General features: G+C 49.2%; 1 protein-coding gene across 1 annotated transcript in view; it reads left to right on the top strand.

Annotated features, from left to right (window-relative positions):
* The window catches only part of LOC308169812 (L-fucose kinase-like), a gene marked incomplete at both ends in the record, with an annotated part of 40,910 nt that overhangs the window by 11,501 nt on the left and 9,852 nt on the right, over positions 1-19,557 (top strand). Inside the window, 4 exons of the mRNA XM_080544555.1 lie at positions 58-413; positions 1,514-1,730; positions 2,212-2,378; positions 4,540-4,767. Of these exons, the coding sequence (XP_080400681.1) occupies positions 58-413; positions 1,514-1,730; positions 2,212-2,378; positions 4,540-4,767 (968 nt within the window). The remainder of the gene's footprint in view (positions 1-57; positions 414-1,513; positions 1,731-2,211; positions 2,379-4,539; positions 4,768-19,557) is intronic.

Raw genomic sequence — 19,557 nt, forward strand, 5'->3', positions numbered from 1 at the left:
ACTATCCACTAGACCACCACTACCCCCCCATCACACCTCCCCCTTCCTCCCCTGCAGGTCTGAGGAGCTGTGGGGGTCCAGCGGACCCCGCTCCCTCCTGGAGGCTCGCCTGTTCCCGGTCTTCCAGCCCAGAGAGGGTGCTGTAGGGCTGGAGGAGGGCGTCGGCTGGCTGCTGGGCGGGCCTGGGTCGCTGAAGCAGTGGCAGGGGGCCTGGAGGCTGTCTCTCAGGGAGGTGCTGTCCCTGGCTGACCAGGATGCGGAGCTGGGCTGGAGGGAGGAGCTGTTCTTCCTGGCAGGGAGGAGGAGAGTGACGGACACACTGAAGGGCCACAGTGACCACAGCCTCCTGCCCTGCTTCAGAGCTGCTGTGCTGGGAGGCCAGCAGGAGGCGCTGCTGAGCACACTAGACTCCAGTGAGTGGCTCGTTTCCAAATGTTTTTTTTTATCGATTTTATTTTATTTTATTTGAATTATTGACAATAATACAAATACATAGATGGAGACAATGATGCTTGTAATTGTCAGGGATGGAGCGATAAAGTCTGTGACTTGTTTCCGTCGCTGTCCCTGGTGTTAAAAAGGGCCATGAGGGGAAGGGGCCATACCAACAGCCACTCCCATACAGCACAATACTCCCATACAGTCATACAGTACAACAGAACAGACAGACAAACAGGTCCTTGATGTGGGAAGACAAAGCGCATCAATAGCAACCAACAAGTCCATAAAAACTTCCAAGACGTATATAATTTAGCCTGGAACATACAAGTCCTTCTCCTGTCCTATAACTCTCTATTTGGTTTACAGTGGGATGTTGCTAAACAGCTGTATTCTGATCTTAGCCTTGAAAGCTGCGGTACTGTCAGTTTCTTTGATGCTTAAAGGCAACTTGTTCCATTCCACTGTGCCTGTATATGTGAACAAAACTTCTCCTGTTTTTTTTACTGTGTCTACAGGGGACTAGATTATCGCAGCTTCCTCTAGTGTTGTATGAGTGTGCTATTCTCTCAAAGAGATTATTAAAGTAAGCCGGAGCTCTATTGTTCAGGACCCTGTGGACTGTCACAAGACGCATCTGACTGGCTCTGGCTTCAACTGGCAGCCATTGAAGCTCCATGAATTGGGCCTTTCCAACGTGCGCTTTGTAACGGAAGCCCAACACCACTCTAATTAATTTCTTCTGTGCTGTTTGAAGTTTAGTTTTCAGAGGTTTGTTGAGGTTCCAGTACCATGAGCTGATTGCATAATTAAAATGGCACTGAATTAGGCATGAGGCTAGGGTTCTAAGACATTTTTGGTTTAAAAACGAGGACTTCCTGGCGATGGGGTCATGCAGGCTTCCCACCAGTATTTAGCGTAGAATTTTGCGTTTTGCTCTCTATCGGTTCATTCTGAGAGAGCTCAGAGTGGGATACATAGATATCTCAAAGTAACACAAAGCTCTGTCTATGAATTTGAGATCGCACCTTTTAACACTCCACCCTCTCTCTCTCTCTCTCTCTGGGACCTCCAGTCGCGGCAGGGAGCAAAGAGAACCTGGGCGTGGCGGCCCGCTGCCTGGCCTGTATAGCTGACGTGCTGGGCTGTCTGGCCGGGGAGGGCAGGGGGGGTCTGAGGAGCGGGCCGGCCGCCAACCCTGCCTGGAGCCACGCCTTCTCTCTGCTGGAGCAGGGGGACCTGCCTGGCGGGGTGCAGACCCTGGCCGCCCAGAGACTCAACTGGCTCAGCAGGTACGACCACCCAGCACACTACCTGGTTACTATGACTACCAGCACACTACCTGGTTACTATGACTACCAGCACACTACCTGGTTACTATGACTACCAGCACACTACCTGACTACCTGAACACTGAATGTGCTTTTTCCGGACCAAAACAGGATTCGTTCATGAAATATTTCTTTCTTTCCCTGATTGCTAATTATTAAACGTAGAGTCGTTACAACCATTAGGAAGCTTTTAGAAAGCTCGAAATGTTACATACTGTACCTTCTTAAGCCTAAATTAGATGTAAATTACTTGCAACAAAAATCCAAAAGTCAAAAGTGGCTGTATTAGAAATGAAGCCGGTCAAGATTATCGTGATGCAGCCTTTGAGTTTGCGACAATGGAAACAGATCATTATTTTGTCATTTACACGAGTCAATAATACATGCAGTATTAGTAGTGTTAGTGTGACCTACTGCGTGGATGTGTTGCTGCCCTCTACAGGACAGACTTGCTAGTGCGTGCGGCGCGACACTACGAGGGGGCTGGGCAGGTGCTGCTACGCCAAGCTGTGATGTCAGCACAGGCGTACGTCTCCATCGGTCGTGGCGAGGTGATGCCCATAGGGGCGTGGCAGGAAGTGGAGTGTCCTGCCAGGTTGGACCTATCAGGTGAGTCGCAGAGGCCTGGTTCACCAGTTCTTATGAACACTAAAACAGCCATGAGGGGTCATTTGACCTCTGTGACTAAAGAAAAATGTTATATCTTTGCACTCTATCAAATTTCAGGACCCTCCTTTCATGACTTTTCCTAGATATGTGCGTTCTACCACCCAGTATCCTTACATTTTCAAAATCACATCAGGATAAGCTATAAAGCTATGTTGCCGTTTTTCTGTGTAGGAAGCAGTCTAATTGAACAGATGGCCAACTAGTGGTCGTTGTGTGTAAGTAGCAGCTTGAGCATTGTAAAGAGGCCGCTCTTTTAGTAGGTAAAAAAGGCACGGCTGTTCTAGTGTTAACACACCACCAGTCACAGCAGTAAGCCTGGAGATATTAGGCCCTCAAAACCCACTACTTCAAGCTCGCCTTCACCAGTTAACCCTCTCCCTCTCCCAGTGGAGCCCCTAGACTTTTGGGGGCCCTATGCAAACAACATTATGGAGGCCCCTGGTAAGGGTCTTAGGCGGGTGACGATGTGGACATTTTAAAATGTATTTATTTCCCTGACACTAAAATATAATACGGTTTTACGAAGTTCGCGCATATGCGCGCGCTCGTGTGTGTGTGTAAGTAAAAAAACAGTCTGAAACAAAGGAATTCATTATAAATGTCATAATGTATTAATTAACAGTCACACACACGTCTGAGTATTTGATCAACAAAGGAGCCATGTGTAGTAACATCAAATTGGAGCAATATAAATAATGAAATATCAACTCACAATGGTGCTTATTAGAACTCTTAACACACTTACATTCTGAAACTGCTGGTGTTTTCACATTCTGAAACAGCAACATTAATATGTAATATCAAACAGAGCAAGAACAACAAATAAATAAACAAATCAATCAAAAAATCAATAAACAAGTATATTCTGAAACCGCTGGTGTTCCTATTTACATTTTACATGACTCCACTGGGTCTGTCTGTCTGCCTGCCTGCTTGTCTGTCTGTCTGCCTGCCTAAGATATCTTACTTATTTTGCACTCTGCATCTTATTTTCATTTTTGCACTCTGCAGCTTCTATCCACTTACCACTATCCTGGTGTCGTTTTTCATTGTCTTCTCGTTTCTTTTTTCTTTTTTGGTGACCAGAAATGTGCGATCGCTTCATGATTGCTGCTGACAGTTGAGAGGCAGCTAGAAGTCAATTTCAAGCTAGAAGGGGGCGGGGCCCCACTAGGGGGGTTTTGGGGCAGCGGCGTGGATACTGCCAATAGTGGTTACGGATATGGATGTCCGCGGTGTTATAGATCATATAATAACGCCGTAATTGCAGGGAATACTTTACCAAACTAGCTATTTCACAATGAAAAGTAGTTAAACTCTTAACTACCCTCATATTGTTTAGCTTGTCAAACTAAAACTGTCCTTGGATAAATGTATGCGCAGCGCGAGCGCAGCGCAGCGCGAGCAGACTCAGAGCGACTGAACGCTAAATGCCATGATTTCCATTGAAAATACATTCATCCAAGGACAGTTTCAGTTTGACAAAAAGGCCCTTTTTGTTTGGTGGCCCCAAGCAATTGCCTTGGTTGCCTCTATGGACGGGGCGCCTCTGCCCTCTCCCCCTCCCCTTCCCATGTGTCCCCAGCACTACCTCAATTACGCCCCTATACTTTCTTTTATTTATTTATTTTGTTTCTTTTTATTATTACTACTCGATCTTTTCAGTTTGTAAAGCGTCTTTGAGTGTCTAGAAAAGCACTATATAAGTCTAATGTGGGGTGGCTGTGGCGCAGAAGGTAGAGTCGGCGTCTAATGATTGGAAGGTTGGCAGATCGGCGGTTCGAGCCCCGGCTGGCCACATGTCAAAGTGTCCTTGGGCAAGACACTGAACCCCAAATTGCTCCCAATGAGCGGGCCGGCGCCTTGCATGGTAGCTTGCCGCCATTGGTGTGTGAATGTGTGTGTGAATGGGTGAATGAGAGGCTGTTGTAAAGTGCTTTGGATAAAGGCACTATATAAGTGCAGTCCATTTACCATCCATCTGTTAAACGAGAACAGCCATGGAGGGGGCATTTGACCATAATGTATTATTATTATTATTATTATTATTACAAGTTCTTATGAACACACCACCAGTCAACAGCAGTAATCTCCCCCCCAGGTGGCTGGAGTGACACGCCCCCCATCGCCTTTGAACACGGCGGCTCCGTGGTCAACGTGGCCGTGAGGGTCGATGGGAGGCGGCCCATCGGCGCCAGGGCTCGGCGCATCAAGGAGCCCCGCCTGCTATTGGTCAGTTCCAGCGGAGGGATGGACTGCGGTGTCGCCATGGAGACCGTTTGTGAAAGGCTGGAGGATCTGAAGGACCACTGTCAGCCGCACGCACCTGGTGAGGCTCTGCTTGCTTCCTCCCTCCATCGAGGTAGGGAGGGAGGGGGGAGGGGGGAGGGGAGGAGAGAGAGGGGAGGGGAGGAGGGAGGGGCTAGGGGAGGAGGGAGGGAGGAGGGAGGGAGAGAGGAGAGGGATGGAGGGAGGAAGCAAGCAGGGGACAGGGGAGGAGGGAGAGAGGAGAGGGATGGAGGGAGGAGTGGTGTGGTAGTACAGTACATGTCGGGTCAGGGGTTTTTCTTATTTGAAAATTGAAATAAAACTTCTGTGAACAGTCAGCAGGGTTCCCACGGGTCCTTGAAATCCTTGAAAGTTTGTGAATTTGAGAGAAAAAAAATCAAGGCCTTAAAAGTTTTTCAAAATAGACATAGGTCATTGAAAGTGCTTGAATTCCTCTCTCTCTCTCTATTTTTTTAAAATATATATTCAAAAATGTTTTTCTTAGCTCGTCAACTAGTAAATAAGTCTCTGTATTGCTTAACTTTACACATATTTCACAATATATTGTTTTGCTGTTCTGTGATAGAGAAGGCAAGAGACCATCTAGTGTTCACACATTCAAGCCTCTCTTTTTAATTGTTGTCTGTGAGCGGATAGTTCCTATTATATCAATTCTCATCTAGATGCGTCTCAAACTATGCCGTGTTGGGTCCTTGACTTTGAGGGAATTGAGTCTTGAAAGTCCTTGAAAGGTGCTTGAATTTGATGTTTCAGAAGGTGCGGGAACCCTGGATTATGCAATAACTGCAATAACTAATCTGCAACCCATTGACCTCACTAGATGCTGGGTATTGTCTGGGGATGGCCTGTACTGCAGCCATCTTCACTTGTTTGTTTTTAGATCATTTTGCCTAAACTCTTATCAGGAAATTATGTTCAATTGGATTAAATGTAAAGATTGACTTGGCCATTCAAGAATTGCCATAGTAACTCCCTAGTTGCAGTTCAAAGTAGTCACAGATGAAATGGTGAAAGCATTTATAATCAAGTTTGTTATCAATAATAAGTTTGTCTTCCGCTCCTTCCTCTCCTCTCCAGTTCCTTAGCCAATCAGGTCAGTAAGCCATCTCCTGCAACAGAATCACTGTATTCAGGCAGGGCCAATGTCAAGTGAGCTCAGCTGATTATATTAGTCTATAGGCCCCACTCCACTGGAAATAATACTTTAAGCTCTTTTGTTATACCTTGATAATGAACTGTATGGACACACACACACACACACACACACACACACACACAAACCCTCACACACTCATGTAGTGTATGGGATGTATTACCTGAGCCTGCTGGCTGGGATTTCTCTGAGTGGAGGCTGGTATTCAGGGCCCAGGCTGCTGCGATTGTGGTGACCGTTAGGTGATCCTTATGGCCCATGTTCACCTGCAACAAAGTCAAAACAGGACATAAGGGGGTTAGAGGTGATTGGTGGAAGAAGAGGAGGTAGAATGCAAAGTCAGAGTAGTGACTTTGGTCCACAAATCAGGAAGCAGATCATGGTAGTTAGGTCAAGGTATAACCTACACATTTCCCCCCAACCATAACACAGCCTCAGATGTCAGACTATAGACTACTGTAGATTATATCTCGTTCTATTCATTCTTTTTCACTCACCATCCGTTGCCTCTCTTTTGTCAGAGCTTCCTCCCTCGGTTTTTTGTCCATCTTCAATTCTTCTCTCTCTTTCTCCTCTTTCTCTCTCTCATTCATAATGCTCTCCCTTGTCTGCATCTTTTCCAGCTTTTCTTCCAGCAGTCCTCTCTGGTTAGTCAGGGCGTCGCTGTCGCTCCATGTTTCGAGCATATGCTCCTGTTGAGCTCTGTTCAGTTTGAGCCTCTCTTGCCAGAGCCTCTCTCCCTTCTCAGCCATCTCCTCTTTCTCCTTCCTCAGAAGTTCCTCCTCTTTCTTGTTCTTCAAACGCTTTTTGAGCATGTGCTCCTGTTGAGCTCTGTTTAGTTTGAGCCTCTTTTGCCAGAGCCTCTCTCCCTTCTCAGCCATCTCCTCTCTCTCCTTCCTCAGAAGTTCCTCCTCTTTCTTGTTCTTCAAACGCTGCTGTTCGGTTTCCTGTCTCTCTCTTTCCATCCTCTCCATTTCCTCACTCTCTCTCAAGTTCATCTTGCTCTCCCTCTCCTTTAACTTCTCTCTCTCTTCTTCCAGCAGTCCTCTCTGGTTAGTCAGGGCATCAGTGTCGCTCCATGTTTTGAGCATGTGCTCCTGTTGAGCTCTGTTTAGTTTGAGCCTCTTTTGCCAGAGCCTCTCTCCCTTCTCAGCCATCTCCTCTTTCTCCTTCCTCAGAAGTTCCTCCTCTTTCTTGTTCTTCAAACGCTTTTTGAGCATGTGCTCCTGTTGAGCTCTGTTTAGTTTGAGCCTCTTTTGCCAGAGCCTCTCTCCCTTCTCAGCCATCTCCTCTCTCTCCTTCCTCAGAAGTTCCTCCTCTTTCTTGTTCTTCAAACGCTGCTGTTCGGTTTCCTGTCTCTCTCTTTCCATCCTCTCCATTTCCTCACTCTCTCTCAAGTTCATCTTGCTCTCCCTCTCCTTTAACTTCTCTCTCTCTTCTTCCAGCAGTCCTCTCTGGTTAGTCAGGGCATCAGTGTCGCTCCATGTTTTGAGCATGTGCTCCTGTTGAGCTCTGTTTAGTTTGAGCCTCTTTTGCCAGAGCCTCTCTCCCTTCTCAGCCATCTCCTCTCTCTCCTTCCTCAGAAGTTCCTCCTCTTTCTTGTTCTTCAAACGCTGTTGTTGCATTTCCTGTCTCTCTCTTTCCATCACCTCCCTTTCTCTCTCCATCTCCTCACTCCTCCTCTCAACCTCCTCTGCCTTCTTCCAAACGGCCTCCTCCTTTGCCCTCAACTCCTCCCTGTCCTCCAATAAGATGTCTGTCTTCTCTTTCCACCACTCTACCTTTATTTCCACCTGCTGTTGCTTCCTGCTCAACACCATGTTGTCTCTGTTGAGCTGCTTCCTTTCCTCAAAGAGGGCCACCTCCATTCCTTCCATCTCCTCCTCCTTCTTCTCCAAGGCCTCCATAGCACTCCTTATATCCTCCCACTGTCTCTCAATATCTTCTCTCTCTTTGTCCATGTTTGCAAATGAATGTAGAACACTGCACTGCACTGAGCTGAAGTTACTTACTTTTGAATGTTTTACATCCGTTGTCATTGAAGAAGACTCCTCGATGTCTGTTTATAATATTTATTTCGACAAAGATGTCAACACCCTGTGGGTGAGAATACAGTCTATGAGTAAATACAATTGCCATAACAAGACATACATAACAAGATATAAACAAACATGAACGATTACTGTTCACCAAAATATGATAATAAGATACATATAACTAATAACAGACTTACGTATAACAGGCAAACACGTCCTAAAGAGAGAGGAGAAACAGCGTGTATCCTCTGACCACCTGTCATCCACAATGGCCGCCACAACTTCTCCTAACTCTAACCTCTTAACAGAGAGTACTAAACACATAACCCAATACTATCGCCCCCTAGCGGTCGGGAGTACACTCCACCCTGCATCCCCCCCAGACCGGGGAGCCACGAATCCACGTGGGTCCACGGGCTCAAATCCATTGGCCAGACTCAGCTTCATATCGCTTAGGTGGCCTCCTAGCACGGGTCGGCCGGGCGGGCCGCAGTGGCGACGGCGCAGGAAGAGGTGTAGCGGGAGCCACACCAGCGGGAACTAGGGGCGCGGGGAGAGACGACGAAGGCCCTAGCAGAGAGGGGCCCAGAACAGCAACACGGGGCCCATCCGTCCCCAGCCGGGCATCACTCTGGGGCGCCACTGGACCAGAGGGGGTAGCTAGGGGCAGAGAGTCCGGGGAGGGAGGAGGCAGGGGAGGCGGCGACGGCAGCCGCTGGGTACATGGGGCGACTGGGGTGTAGCCACGGAGGAACCGCCGGTTGCGCAACGTCAGGCGTCCTGAGCCATCAACTCTCACCCGATACTGATCGTGGCCAAGCGACTCCACCACCACCCCAGACCTATCCCACTTATTGGGGCTCGGGCCCTGCTGATTCTGGATAAACACCCTCTCACCGAGTGCCAGAGGGCGAAGTGGTCTTGAATGAACCCCCAGAGACTCGGTGGTACGGGACATCCGCGTACGAAGGGCATCCTCCTTCACAGCCCATGCCTGACGCCAGAGAGGACGGATATGCGGGTTCGAAAACTTCTCCAGCCTGTTAACGAAGGAGAGTGAACCTCGAAGGGGGTGACCGAAAATGATCTGTGCTGGTGAGAGGTTGCAGTCTGGGTCGGGTGTGTTACGCAACTGTATCATCGCGCGCAAGAAGCGATCCTGGTCGAGACTGCCCGCCGGGCCACTGTTGGACATCAGAAGCCGCTTCGCAGTCTTAACAGCGACCTCCGCTCTCCCGTTAGACTGTGGGAAACTGACGGAGGACACACGATGCCTGATCTGCCATAGGCGGAAGAAGTCCTGAGTGTGGCTTGCCATAAATTCCGGGCCGCCATCGCTTGAAAGCTCCTCAGGCACCCCAAAGGTCCGAAAGAATGAGCGGAGGTGGCGAACAAGGCCAGCTGCGCCTCCAGCATCAGTCCCGGCCGCAGCGCCCAGGACCTCCACCCAGCCTGAGAGCTGATCCCCGACGACCAGGTAGTGGCGGCCCCCGTAATCAAAGAAGTCAGCAAACACTGCCTCGAACGGGGTGGACGGTGGCGGAGATGACAGAGGGGGCGTAGCTGCCTGTGATGGAGCATTGCGGTTGCAGTCCGCGCACCCGGTCCTGACAGTGCGGATATCCCCAGACATCCCAGGCCAGTAGACTATGGCCCGGGCGTGCTGCTCCATCGCCGAAACCCCCTGGTGGGCAGCATGAAGGTGTCGAAGGACTCTCTCGCGGAGGGATAGGGGAATCACGACGCGATCCTGATACAGCAAGACCCCATCCTGCGCATAGATGGAGTCACAGACCGGCGACAAACTCACCACGGCAGGGTCATGCGCGTCCACTCCGTCCCCGTGCTCAATCATGTCCAGCAGGCGGCCGAGGCATGCGTCAGCCGCTGTCTCTTGCGCGAGGAGGGGCCAGGAGACGGCGCCGAGCTCCTGAGCATCGATGCAGATGGAAGCCATGAGTGCCAACTCGACAGTGTCAGGCACGCCTGGCGGTTCCAGGGAGAGGCTGCTAGCCGAGCCCGAGGGGGAAGGGTGCCTTGAGGCAGCGTCAGCGGCATGGTTGCTCACGCCAGGGAGGTAAACAATCTCGAAACGCCATGGGAGGGTACGCTGTTTGAGCCTGAACAAGCGTGAGTTTGTGATCTCGTCGAGTGTGCGGTCCCCGAAGATCTTCACCAGGGGCTTGTGGTCGGTGACCACGACGAGATCGTCGCATCCCTGCGTGAAGTATCGTGCCTGCTCCAGACCCCAGGCCACGGCCAGGGCCTCCCCTTCGATAGCCGCATAACGCTGCTCCGCGGAGGACAGGAAGCGTGACCCAGCGAGTGTGATTCTCCAACCTCCCGGGCAGCAGTCCGGCACGCCCGAGGCACAGCTGCAATGCTGTTGGAGAAGGAAGTAGCCAATGCCTCGCCTGGACCAGTCGGGGCGGAGGCAGGTGCGCTTCTGCATGTCAAAGATCTCTACACCTTCGCGAATGGCCCCAATTATGGCATGCTTAGACGCCTGGAAGGCCTCCTCCAGCTCGGTTGACCATGCGAACTTGCAGCGTGGGCTGAGGAAGGGCTTGAAAGGAGCCATAGTATCGCGCAACTGGGCGTAGTTAGTCACTTGATTGACAAGGCCGAACCAGCTTCTGATATCTGTCGTGGAGACCGGGCTGGGGAAGTCCCGGATGGCGTCCAGGTATTTGGGAAGTGGCTCGATGGTAGCGTCCGACACCCTGAAGCCAGCGAAGTCCACGCTCCTCTGCGCAAACTGAAACTTGCCCGGGTTCAACACGACGCCTGACCGCCCGACACGTGTCAGGAAATCGATGGTCCTCCACCAGTGCTGCTCCAAGTCGGTGTCGTAGTGGACCGTGTCATCCACACACCGTTCCTTGCGTTCAAAGTCTGAGAGGATGGCGTCAAAACGGCGGTTGTAGCCATCACCCGACGAGAGGAAACCCTGTGGTGCCCTGGTGTAACGCCACCGGCCAAAGGGAGTGATGAAAGTTGTCAGATGACGGTCAGACTCGCGCAGTGGCACACTGTGATAACCATTCCAAGCGTCCGTGACTGTCTTCCAGGTGCCCTTCGGGACACGACGTGCGAGGTGGAATGGGGACTCAGTGGCGAACGTCTCACGCTGGCAGAACTTATTGAGAGGGGAAAGGTCCACGGTCCTGCGGGGGGACCCGTCGTGCTTCCGGGTAACCACCATCCGGTGGCACCATGTAACCGGTTCGCCGTACGGCACACGCTCGATGACACCAAGGGCCTCGTCCCGGAGAAGGTCGTCGTGGACCTTCTGCTGCCAGTGGAGAGGCACACCGGCTGCGGTGTGGCACGCTTTCGGCGCGGCAGCAGGGTCCACATGCATCTCGACGGGCGGCCCCTCCATGCAAGGCAATGCCCGATGGGGGCACGTGTTAAATGTAGATGAGGCATACCTCTCAATCAACCACCCCTTCATCCGGCTATTGTTCTCAGGCTCGCAAGGGAATGGCAGTGCCGCGGGGCGTGACGGAGGGACTGCACGCTGTGGACACGAGCACCTGGCGTCATGGGGGTCGCTCGGGCCGTCGCAGCCGCCGTTGGCGGACTTCAATGCATTAACAGACAAGGGCCGATCCGGCGAGGAAGGGGGGGCAGGATCGTGCGTGTCCCTGGGTCGCCCCGCACCACCTGTTGGGAAGTCCTTAGGCAGGAGGCTGAGGTTGAGCAGCGACTCATAGGAGAGGTACATTCCCCGGACCGAGCTGCTCACATACACCATTGAGCGGCAGGACGACACCTCGCCGCCGTTGGAGACCGCCGAGAGTGTAGCAAAGAATGCGCCATCAATGGCTATGGGGGAGCGATTTGCAGCCGAGAGGCTGAGGCTAACAGGGCGCAGGTCGTCACGCGAGAATCCGCAGGACAGGTACTCCTCTAACGACCAAATGTCCGACTGCGCACCTGTGTCTGCGATGGCGGACACCTCCACCATGTTCCCCGAGGGCCGACAGCCGGCGCCGCCCCCCTGACCCACCGGATTGTCAATCGAGACGGAGATCAGTGCCCGGGGGTGTTCCCTCAGCCTGGCCCGCCTCCATTCGCCCTTGGAGAAGATATGGTGCTCGAGTCTGAGTGGTGCCGTTGTGCGGCGCCGACGATGGTTCCCGTAGTGTCGATCTGGGCGCGCCTCAGACTGAATGACCGAGAGCTGGGAGATTGGCTCCGACTCCAGGGCGGCCTGCTGACCGTTAGACGGCGTCCGCAACCACACCTCGGATCCCATGGTAGCCTGCTGACCGTCAAATGGTGGCAGCCGCCGCTTGCGTCGACGGGCCTTGAAGCAGTCGACACAGAGCTGGTGAGGCCTGATGTTCCATCCGCGAGACCCCTCTGTAAAGACATGGAACGTATTCTGACACCCTGGGCACACGGCTCGTTTTGCCACATCAGCTGGACTCGGGGCCAAGGAGGGGCTCCGCTGTGGGCTTGGCTGTGGGTCCTTCCTCAAGCGCTGGAATGAGGAGACAGCCGACAGGGCGGATGATGGAAGGGCGTTACGAGCCATCTCCTTGCCCTCGACGAGCGCGACCACATCATTAACGGGCTTCAGAAGAATGTCAGGCGTCCCTAACGCCTCGCGGCGTATGTCCGGGTCGTAGATCCCATTAACAAGGACATCGCGGATGATGTGATCAGTGTAGCTCACACTCTTGCCACACTCGCAGACAGCCACGTAAGAGCACGTCTCCGCCTTCCCACGCACTCTGGCAGTAAAGGCGCGGAATGTCTCATCGCGTTCCTGGCGCAGCTGAAGCAGCTCTGTGCGCAGGACGCATGTGGCGACCGGGACAACGGCCAGCAAGCGCATAGCAGCAAGTAGTTCCTCTAGAGTCCCAGAGGCGACGTCCGGGTCCGCTTTCAACAGGCTGTCTCCAAGTTCAATCCCCGCGCACTGAAACAGCTGGAACGGGGCCTGGGCCGCTCCAATGCCCGACCCCGCCCGGAAGACCTCCCACCGCCGGACGAACACGTTCCACTCTTCCGTTGAGATGCCGGTGTCAACCCTAGGCCGCTCCATCCTCGGGCCTCGGGGAGCTGGGGTCTGAACTGCCGCACCTCGATGGAAATGTCCATGGTTTGTCAGCAAGACGATGGCGAGTGCTTCGGACACGTCTCTGGTCTCGAAGTCGCAGCCGGGGAAGGGGCATTCTACCTTCATGGTGTTGACATGAAGAAGACTCCTCGATGTCTGTTTATAATATTTATTTCGACAAAGATGTCAACACCCTGTGGGTGAGAATACAGTCTATGAGTAAATACAATTGCCATAACAAGACATACATAACAAGATATAAACAAACATGAACGATTACTGTTCACCAAAATATGATAATAAGATACATATAACTAATAACAGACTTACGTATAACAGGCAAACACGTCCTAAAGAGAGAGGAGAAACAGCGTGTATCCTCTGACCACCTGTCATCCACAATGGCCGCCACAACTTCTCCTAACTCTAACCTCTTAACAGAGAGTACTAAACACATAACCCAATACTTTCGCCCCCTAGCGGTCGGGAGTACACTCCACCCTGCAGTCATGGTAGTGATAAACAGCATCAGAACTTCTATACATTCCAACATTCTAAATGACACAATAAAAGATATAGGCTGCCTTCGTAAATTCGCTCTGGAAATCTGATCAGCACTCATGGAATGCCTCTTGTCCAATCAAATTACTTGGTCCCTTGCCGTTGAACACACTGTGCGCTCCGGCGCTCTCAGAGCGAATTTACGAAATGGTAAATGGACTGACTTATAGCGCCTTTATCCAAAGCGCTTTACAACGGCCTCTCATCCACCCATTCACACACACATTGTCCGCGGTGTCTTGAAAAGTATTAAAAGTTGATAAATCGATTTTGGGAAAATCAAGACCCTTAATAAGTATTAAAAAGTCTTATCACGATTTTATGAGGTCTTGAATTTTGTATGTATTTTTCTGAATTAGACTCTGTCCAAAGAGTTTGTCCTAAAAACTTTTAGTAAAAGTTCGTGAATTTATTAGTTTTATTTAAAAAACTAAGATGAACCGGAAACTTTAACGTAATGCATAACCCCGAGGTTACGTCACATGACGCCCTGAGAGCGAAAGACGAAAACGAATTTCTTTGAATCATTTTGTAGAAACCAAGTGGAAAGTGTAAAAAAATAACAATGGGAAAGTGTACATTTGCGGAGTCCTGGTTGGATGTGCCAGACTTTAAGCCATGGCTGCCTGCAACCAGTCGCCGGTAACATCAGGGAGGCGTATTGTATATGTAAAAAGAAAATAAGTGTTGCATCGATGGGGATCAACGGGGTTAAGTCGCACATGCATGGCGCTAGCCACAAGGCCGCCGTTGGTCACCGAGAGCGGCAGCTCTCTATTGTAAATGTTTGTGCTACTGCCGTTGCAACACTACCTAAATCTACTGCCGACGTTACACCAGCCGCACCCAATGAAGCTCACGTTACAGCTACGACCGTGGCTACTAACAGGGCAGCCACCTCTGCCTCGTCTTTTGCCGACATCAGGTTGGCTCTGGGCGGCACACAAACACTGCGTGCGGAGATTATATGGTGTCTCGACACAGCGGTGAAACACCACTCACTGAACTCAAACGAAAACATTTCCGATGTTTTCATGCAATGTTTCCAGACTCGGACATTGCCAAGACGTTCTCCTGTGGCAAGGACAAACCTGGATATATAATAAGATTCGGGATAGCACCATACTTTAAGCAGCAGCTCATTGACACCATTAACAAGGCTGGCCAGTTTGTGCTGATGTTTGACGAGTCTCTCAACCAGTCAACAAAAACGAAACAGCTCGACGTCCACATTCGGTTTTGGCAGGATGACCGAGTTCAATCACGGTACATTGGCTCTCAATTCCTGGGACACGGAAAAGCTGACGACCTGCTGCATCACATCAAAGTACGTTTATTTACATTTTTCATACTTATACTTCAATCGTGTGGCTAAAGTGTAGATTAATAGATGAGATTGGGATGTGGCAAGTGACTCGACACAGGTTGATGGGATTGGGGAGGAGGAGGCATGGACGGTAGAGAGGGTGGTTGTCTGTCAGTAAGGATAAAAATGTATCCCTAGGGATAAATGTGAAACAGAGAGTGGTGTAATAAGGTTACTGTTGGATGTGTGATTTTGATTGATTGATTGATTGTGTGTGTGTGTGTGTGTGTGTGTGTGTGTGTGTGTGTGTGTGTGTGTGTGTGTGTGTGTGTGGTTATTGTGGGTCCTTTAACTAGCAAATTGTCTTCATTATTCTTGAGGAGTGAAGTTGGGTGACCAGGCTAGCAGTTCAGTTTAGCTTGAATGGCTTGGAAGTAATTTACATATAATGATGAGTGGAAATTAGGCTATAGTTAATATCTTTCTGAATGGCAGTGTATTTCAAGAATAAACATTTAATGAATATTGTCATTAAATACTAATTGCTGTGTCTATTCACAGGAATGTGTTGCAAAACTCAATATGAGGCAGCTTCTATCCATCAGTATGGACGGCCCAAATGTCAACTTGAAGTTGGCAGACCTCCTCCAGAAAGAGCATGCTGAGCTGTATGGTGCTCATCTAGTCAATGTTGGAAGCTGTGGGCTTCACACCATCCACAATGCAGTGAAGGCAGGTTTTACTATGTGGCAGCTGGACAAGCTCCTTCGAGCACTCCATTTCCTTTTCCACAATGTTCCAGCTAGGAGGGAAGACTTCACTGCCTTGACTGGGTCCACCTGCTTTCCGCTACCATTCTGTGGCCACGGGTAGGTTGAGAATACACATTGAGAAAGGGCTTGGCCTGAAATGTCTGTGTTTTTATGTGGCAACAATGAAGTAAAATGACACAATTAAAATTGGAGTGACCTGACATTGTCCATTTTTGCACAGGTGGGTTGAAAATGTCCCTGTGTCAGAGAGGGCAATTCTAGTGTGGCCAATGATCATGATGTACATGGATGCAGTCAAGCAGAAGAAGCTCCCAAACCCCGGTACTGCCTCTTACGACATCATTGAGGCAGCACAAGCGGATCCCCTCATCATCGCCAAGCTCCAGTTCTTCCTGGCGATATCCAGGACCTTCAGGCCCTTCCTGACCAACTATCAAACTGATGAGCCAGTTCTGCCCTTCTTGGCCAAAGATTTGAGTGAGCTGCTGAAGGTAGTCATTACACTAGGGCCTAATTCAACTATGATTAATCTATATTAACTAGTCCATACCCGTGGATTTGTGGTGGTCCACAACTCTGCAAAATAGTGCCCCTCTGCCAATCCATCCTCAATGCCATGTGCAGTTTTACATAGATAGATTGGCCAAGTCACTTGAGATAAAACATTGATGCAAAGAAACACACACACTCACACCAATTATCTGTTTAATGGTAGGCTAGTAGGATAGTTCTGTCACTGATTGCTTGCTATATCCTTTTAAGAGTCTCCTGCGGCGGTTTGTAAAGGGGGAGCTCCTGCAAGACGCCACTCCCCTGAAGCTGACCAAAATTGACGTGGCTGATGAGGCGGACAGGGTATCCTACAAGGATGTTGACATAGGCCTGGGTGCTGAAACTGCCATCAAGGTAATTTTGATACTGCCTATTTTCTTTTCAGGGATGCATGTCTGGATTTGCTCTATCTGTACACCAATCCAACTACAATTTGTACATCTTATTCTGCTGTTTGTATTATTATTATTAATTAATAATAATAATAATAATAGCGGATATGGAGAAACTTTTTTTAGACTATAAAGCTTACCTTCTACATAATTTATAGCCTATGTTTATAGTCTGTTCCTTATTTGTCACGGGCACTTCAGGGCAAGCCAGGAAGCAGGGTAGGTGAGCTTTCTGTGCTCACCTTCAGGAAAGAGTGCATGCAGGGCCTGGTTAACATGGTTAAGAAAGTGCAGGAGAAAAGCCCCCTGAAAATTCCAGTGATCAGGGCCATTGGATGTTTGGATCCCACAAGCATGCACAGAGATGCAGAGTGGTGCCTCGCAAAGATGAAGACAACAGTACAAACAATGCTGCAGGTGTAAGGTGATCAACTTCTCCAGTATCGATTTAATTGAGTCGTCACTTTACAAGCGAGTTCGTTTAATCTCAACGAGACGTCCTTGATATCACTTCTTAAGATGATATGATCCAATCAAATATTAGGCACCACTACTGAACTGTTCATTAAGATAATATTTATTCAAGCACATCAGCAAGCAATATCATTTCCATGGAAAAGTGGTCTCATCTAGTTTCACCTCTGCAGGCCCGTCTCAGCTAGCCGTCAACGAGTTAACTGCAAGAGCTCCACCAGACCAGAGTCCCTCTCACCTCCGTACATAGTCCTTTATACAATTCATTAAACATTTGGGCTGGGTGGTGCCCCCCCCCCCCCTATCTAGTAGTTTTCCACTTGTCCGTACAAAATCCGTTGCAGCTGTTCGTTAGCATGGCCTTCAATTCCTCTCTTGTGTGGGTGCGCGAGAGTGTACTGTGTGTTATCAGCAGTGTCCTGCTAGCGTCTCGTTCCCATGGTGATATCATACTTTGTATGAGCAGAGCATTGTGTCAGTGTCCTTATCAGAATGTCTCGTTATCAGAATGTCTTGTGAAAACACAACTATTGAAGTTACACAGTAATATTAGGATTTGATTTTGTAAGTTAAAGTATAGTATAGAAGAATAGACTTATCATTAATCATTAGTTATGAAAGTATAAAATCAGTACAGAAAAATAGAATATCATAACAGCAGGTATACAATGGTTGTTAGCACATAGGTAAAAAATAAGTAATTTATAGGCAGTTTGAATCATAAAACGTTCTTTTAGTCAGGAGCTTGTCTTCATCTTGTCGCTCAAAAACAGAACCTCTCTTTTGGCTTTGCGTGACCTTCCTATTGTTCTCAACTGACCGCATTCACATATTATTTAAATGAGCACATAGTACATGATTTATCACTTCTAGTGATTTTAATACAAATTCCCAACACAGGACAAGCAGTTGGCAGGAGGCGTCTCAGCTGGTAGGAAAAATATACAGAGAGTAGAAGTGGATAGGTTACTGTAGGCTAAGACCATTTTCTGTGCATTCTTTTGTCAGTGTGAAAGTGTCTAAGCTTTTTTCAAATGCATCCGAATGAAATAATAGTAACACAGAAGATATCTACACTACACTGCTTTCCTTTTAATTACTTTACAGACACTGTGCCGTGTATTTGTCCAATGAAAGATTAACTAAATGACTAGAATTTAATTTAACCTATTAGTAATATTTATTTAATTTCCCCTGTTCCAGGTGATGTGATCGTCCAACAGTTCCAGAGCTTTCTCTCTCTTGAGGCGAGAGATGAGAGATTCCTCTCCTTTCAGCCCCTGAAGGAGCGGCTTGATGTGTTCCTGCACTCAGCACTCAGCCAGTCTTACCCTGAGCTGTCCAAGTTTTCTCAGAGCCTTCTACTTCTGTCCCATGGACAAGCCACGGTAGAAAGAGGATTCTCCATCAACAAGGAGGTTGAAACGTGCAACATCCTTGAAAGGTCGATGGAAGCTTTGAGGTTGATCTGCGACAAGGTCTGTGTCTGTGGGGGTGTTCTCAAGGTACCTCTCACCAAGGAGTTCATGGGTTCAGTAGCCTCTGCAAGGTCAAAGTACAGGATTTACCTGGAAGATGAACGGAGGAAGAAACTGAGTTCTGCACAGGGCCTCAAGAGAAAAGCCGTTCTAGAGGACATAGAAGACCTGAAGAAAAAGAAAAAGGTTCTGACAGAGGTGTGCCACTCCCTCCAAAGAGATGCTGATCAGCTAGCCGAGCAGGCAGAGGGGAAATGTGGATCATTAATGGCCCAGCTGCTCACAAAATCAAACACCCTGAGAAGAAGATGCAAAGAAAAACAGAACACACTGGTCGAAACTGAGAAGCTGCTGGACTCGAAATCAGACGAGCTGAGGCACATGAAGTCATGAAGATCTTTTTTTGGGTTGAGTGGAGCATGTCATGACCAAACCCAAACCTGTCTGAGAACACTGTTGTTGTTCAAATGGTGAATTAGGGAGGGGAGATGAATGAATGAATGAATGAATGAATGAATGAATGAATGGACTTTATTGTCATTGCTACAGTACAGGTACCAAACAACGACATTTAGGAGGGGTGGCTCCCCTGGTGTTAGGAAAGGAAAAAAAAAAAAAACTTTTAGAAAAAGAATAAAATCACAAGAAGGTAAGGAGCTGGTTTACATAAATAAAGGCTATGTACACAATCCACTGTACTATACTGCACAGATAGTCAACTAGGGTTGTCATATTGCACAAAAGTATTTTTTCACGTTATTTAAAGTGTCACAGTTTGCAGGCTTGAAATGTACATGTTTGTGCCTCAGCACTAGCTGCCATACAATCCGTCCAGACTGTCCTGGGCCCAGAACTTAGGCCTTTGCTGTGTTCAGGGCCTTGACGGCCCTGTGGTAGAAGCAGTTCTTCAGTCTGTTTGTCTTAGCGGCCGGGGTCCTGTACCTCCTTTTCGAGGGCAGCCTGATAAAGTGTACGTGCCCAGGGTGGGTCGGGTCCCTGGAGATCTTGGAGGCCTTCCTGAGACAGCGTGT

The sequence above is a fragment of the Nansenia antarctica genome, assembly GCF_963989245.1.
Source record: "Nansenia antarctica genome assembly, chromosome: 14".
NCBI lineage: Eukaryota > Metazoa > Chordata > Actinopteri > Argentiniformes > Microstomatidae > Nansenia > Nansenia antarctica.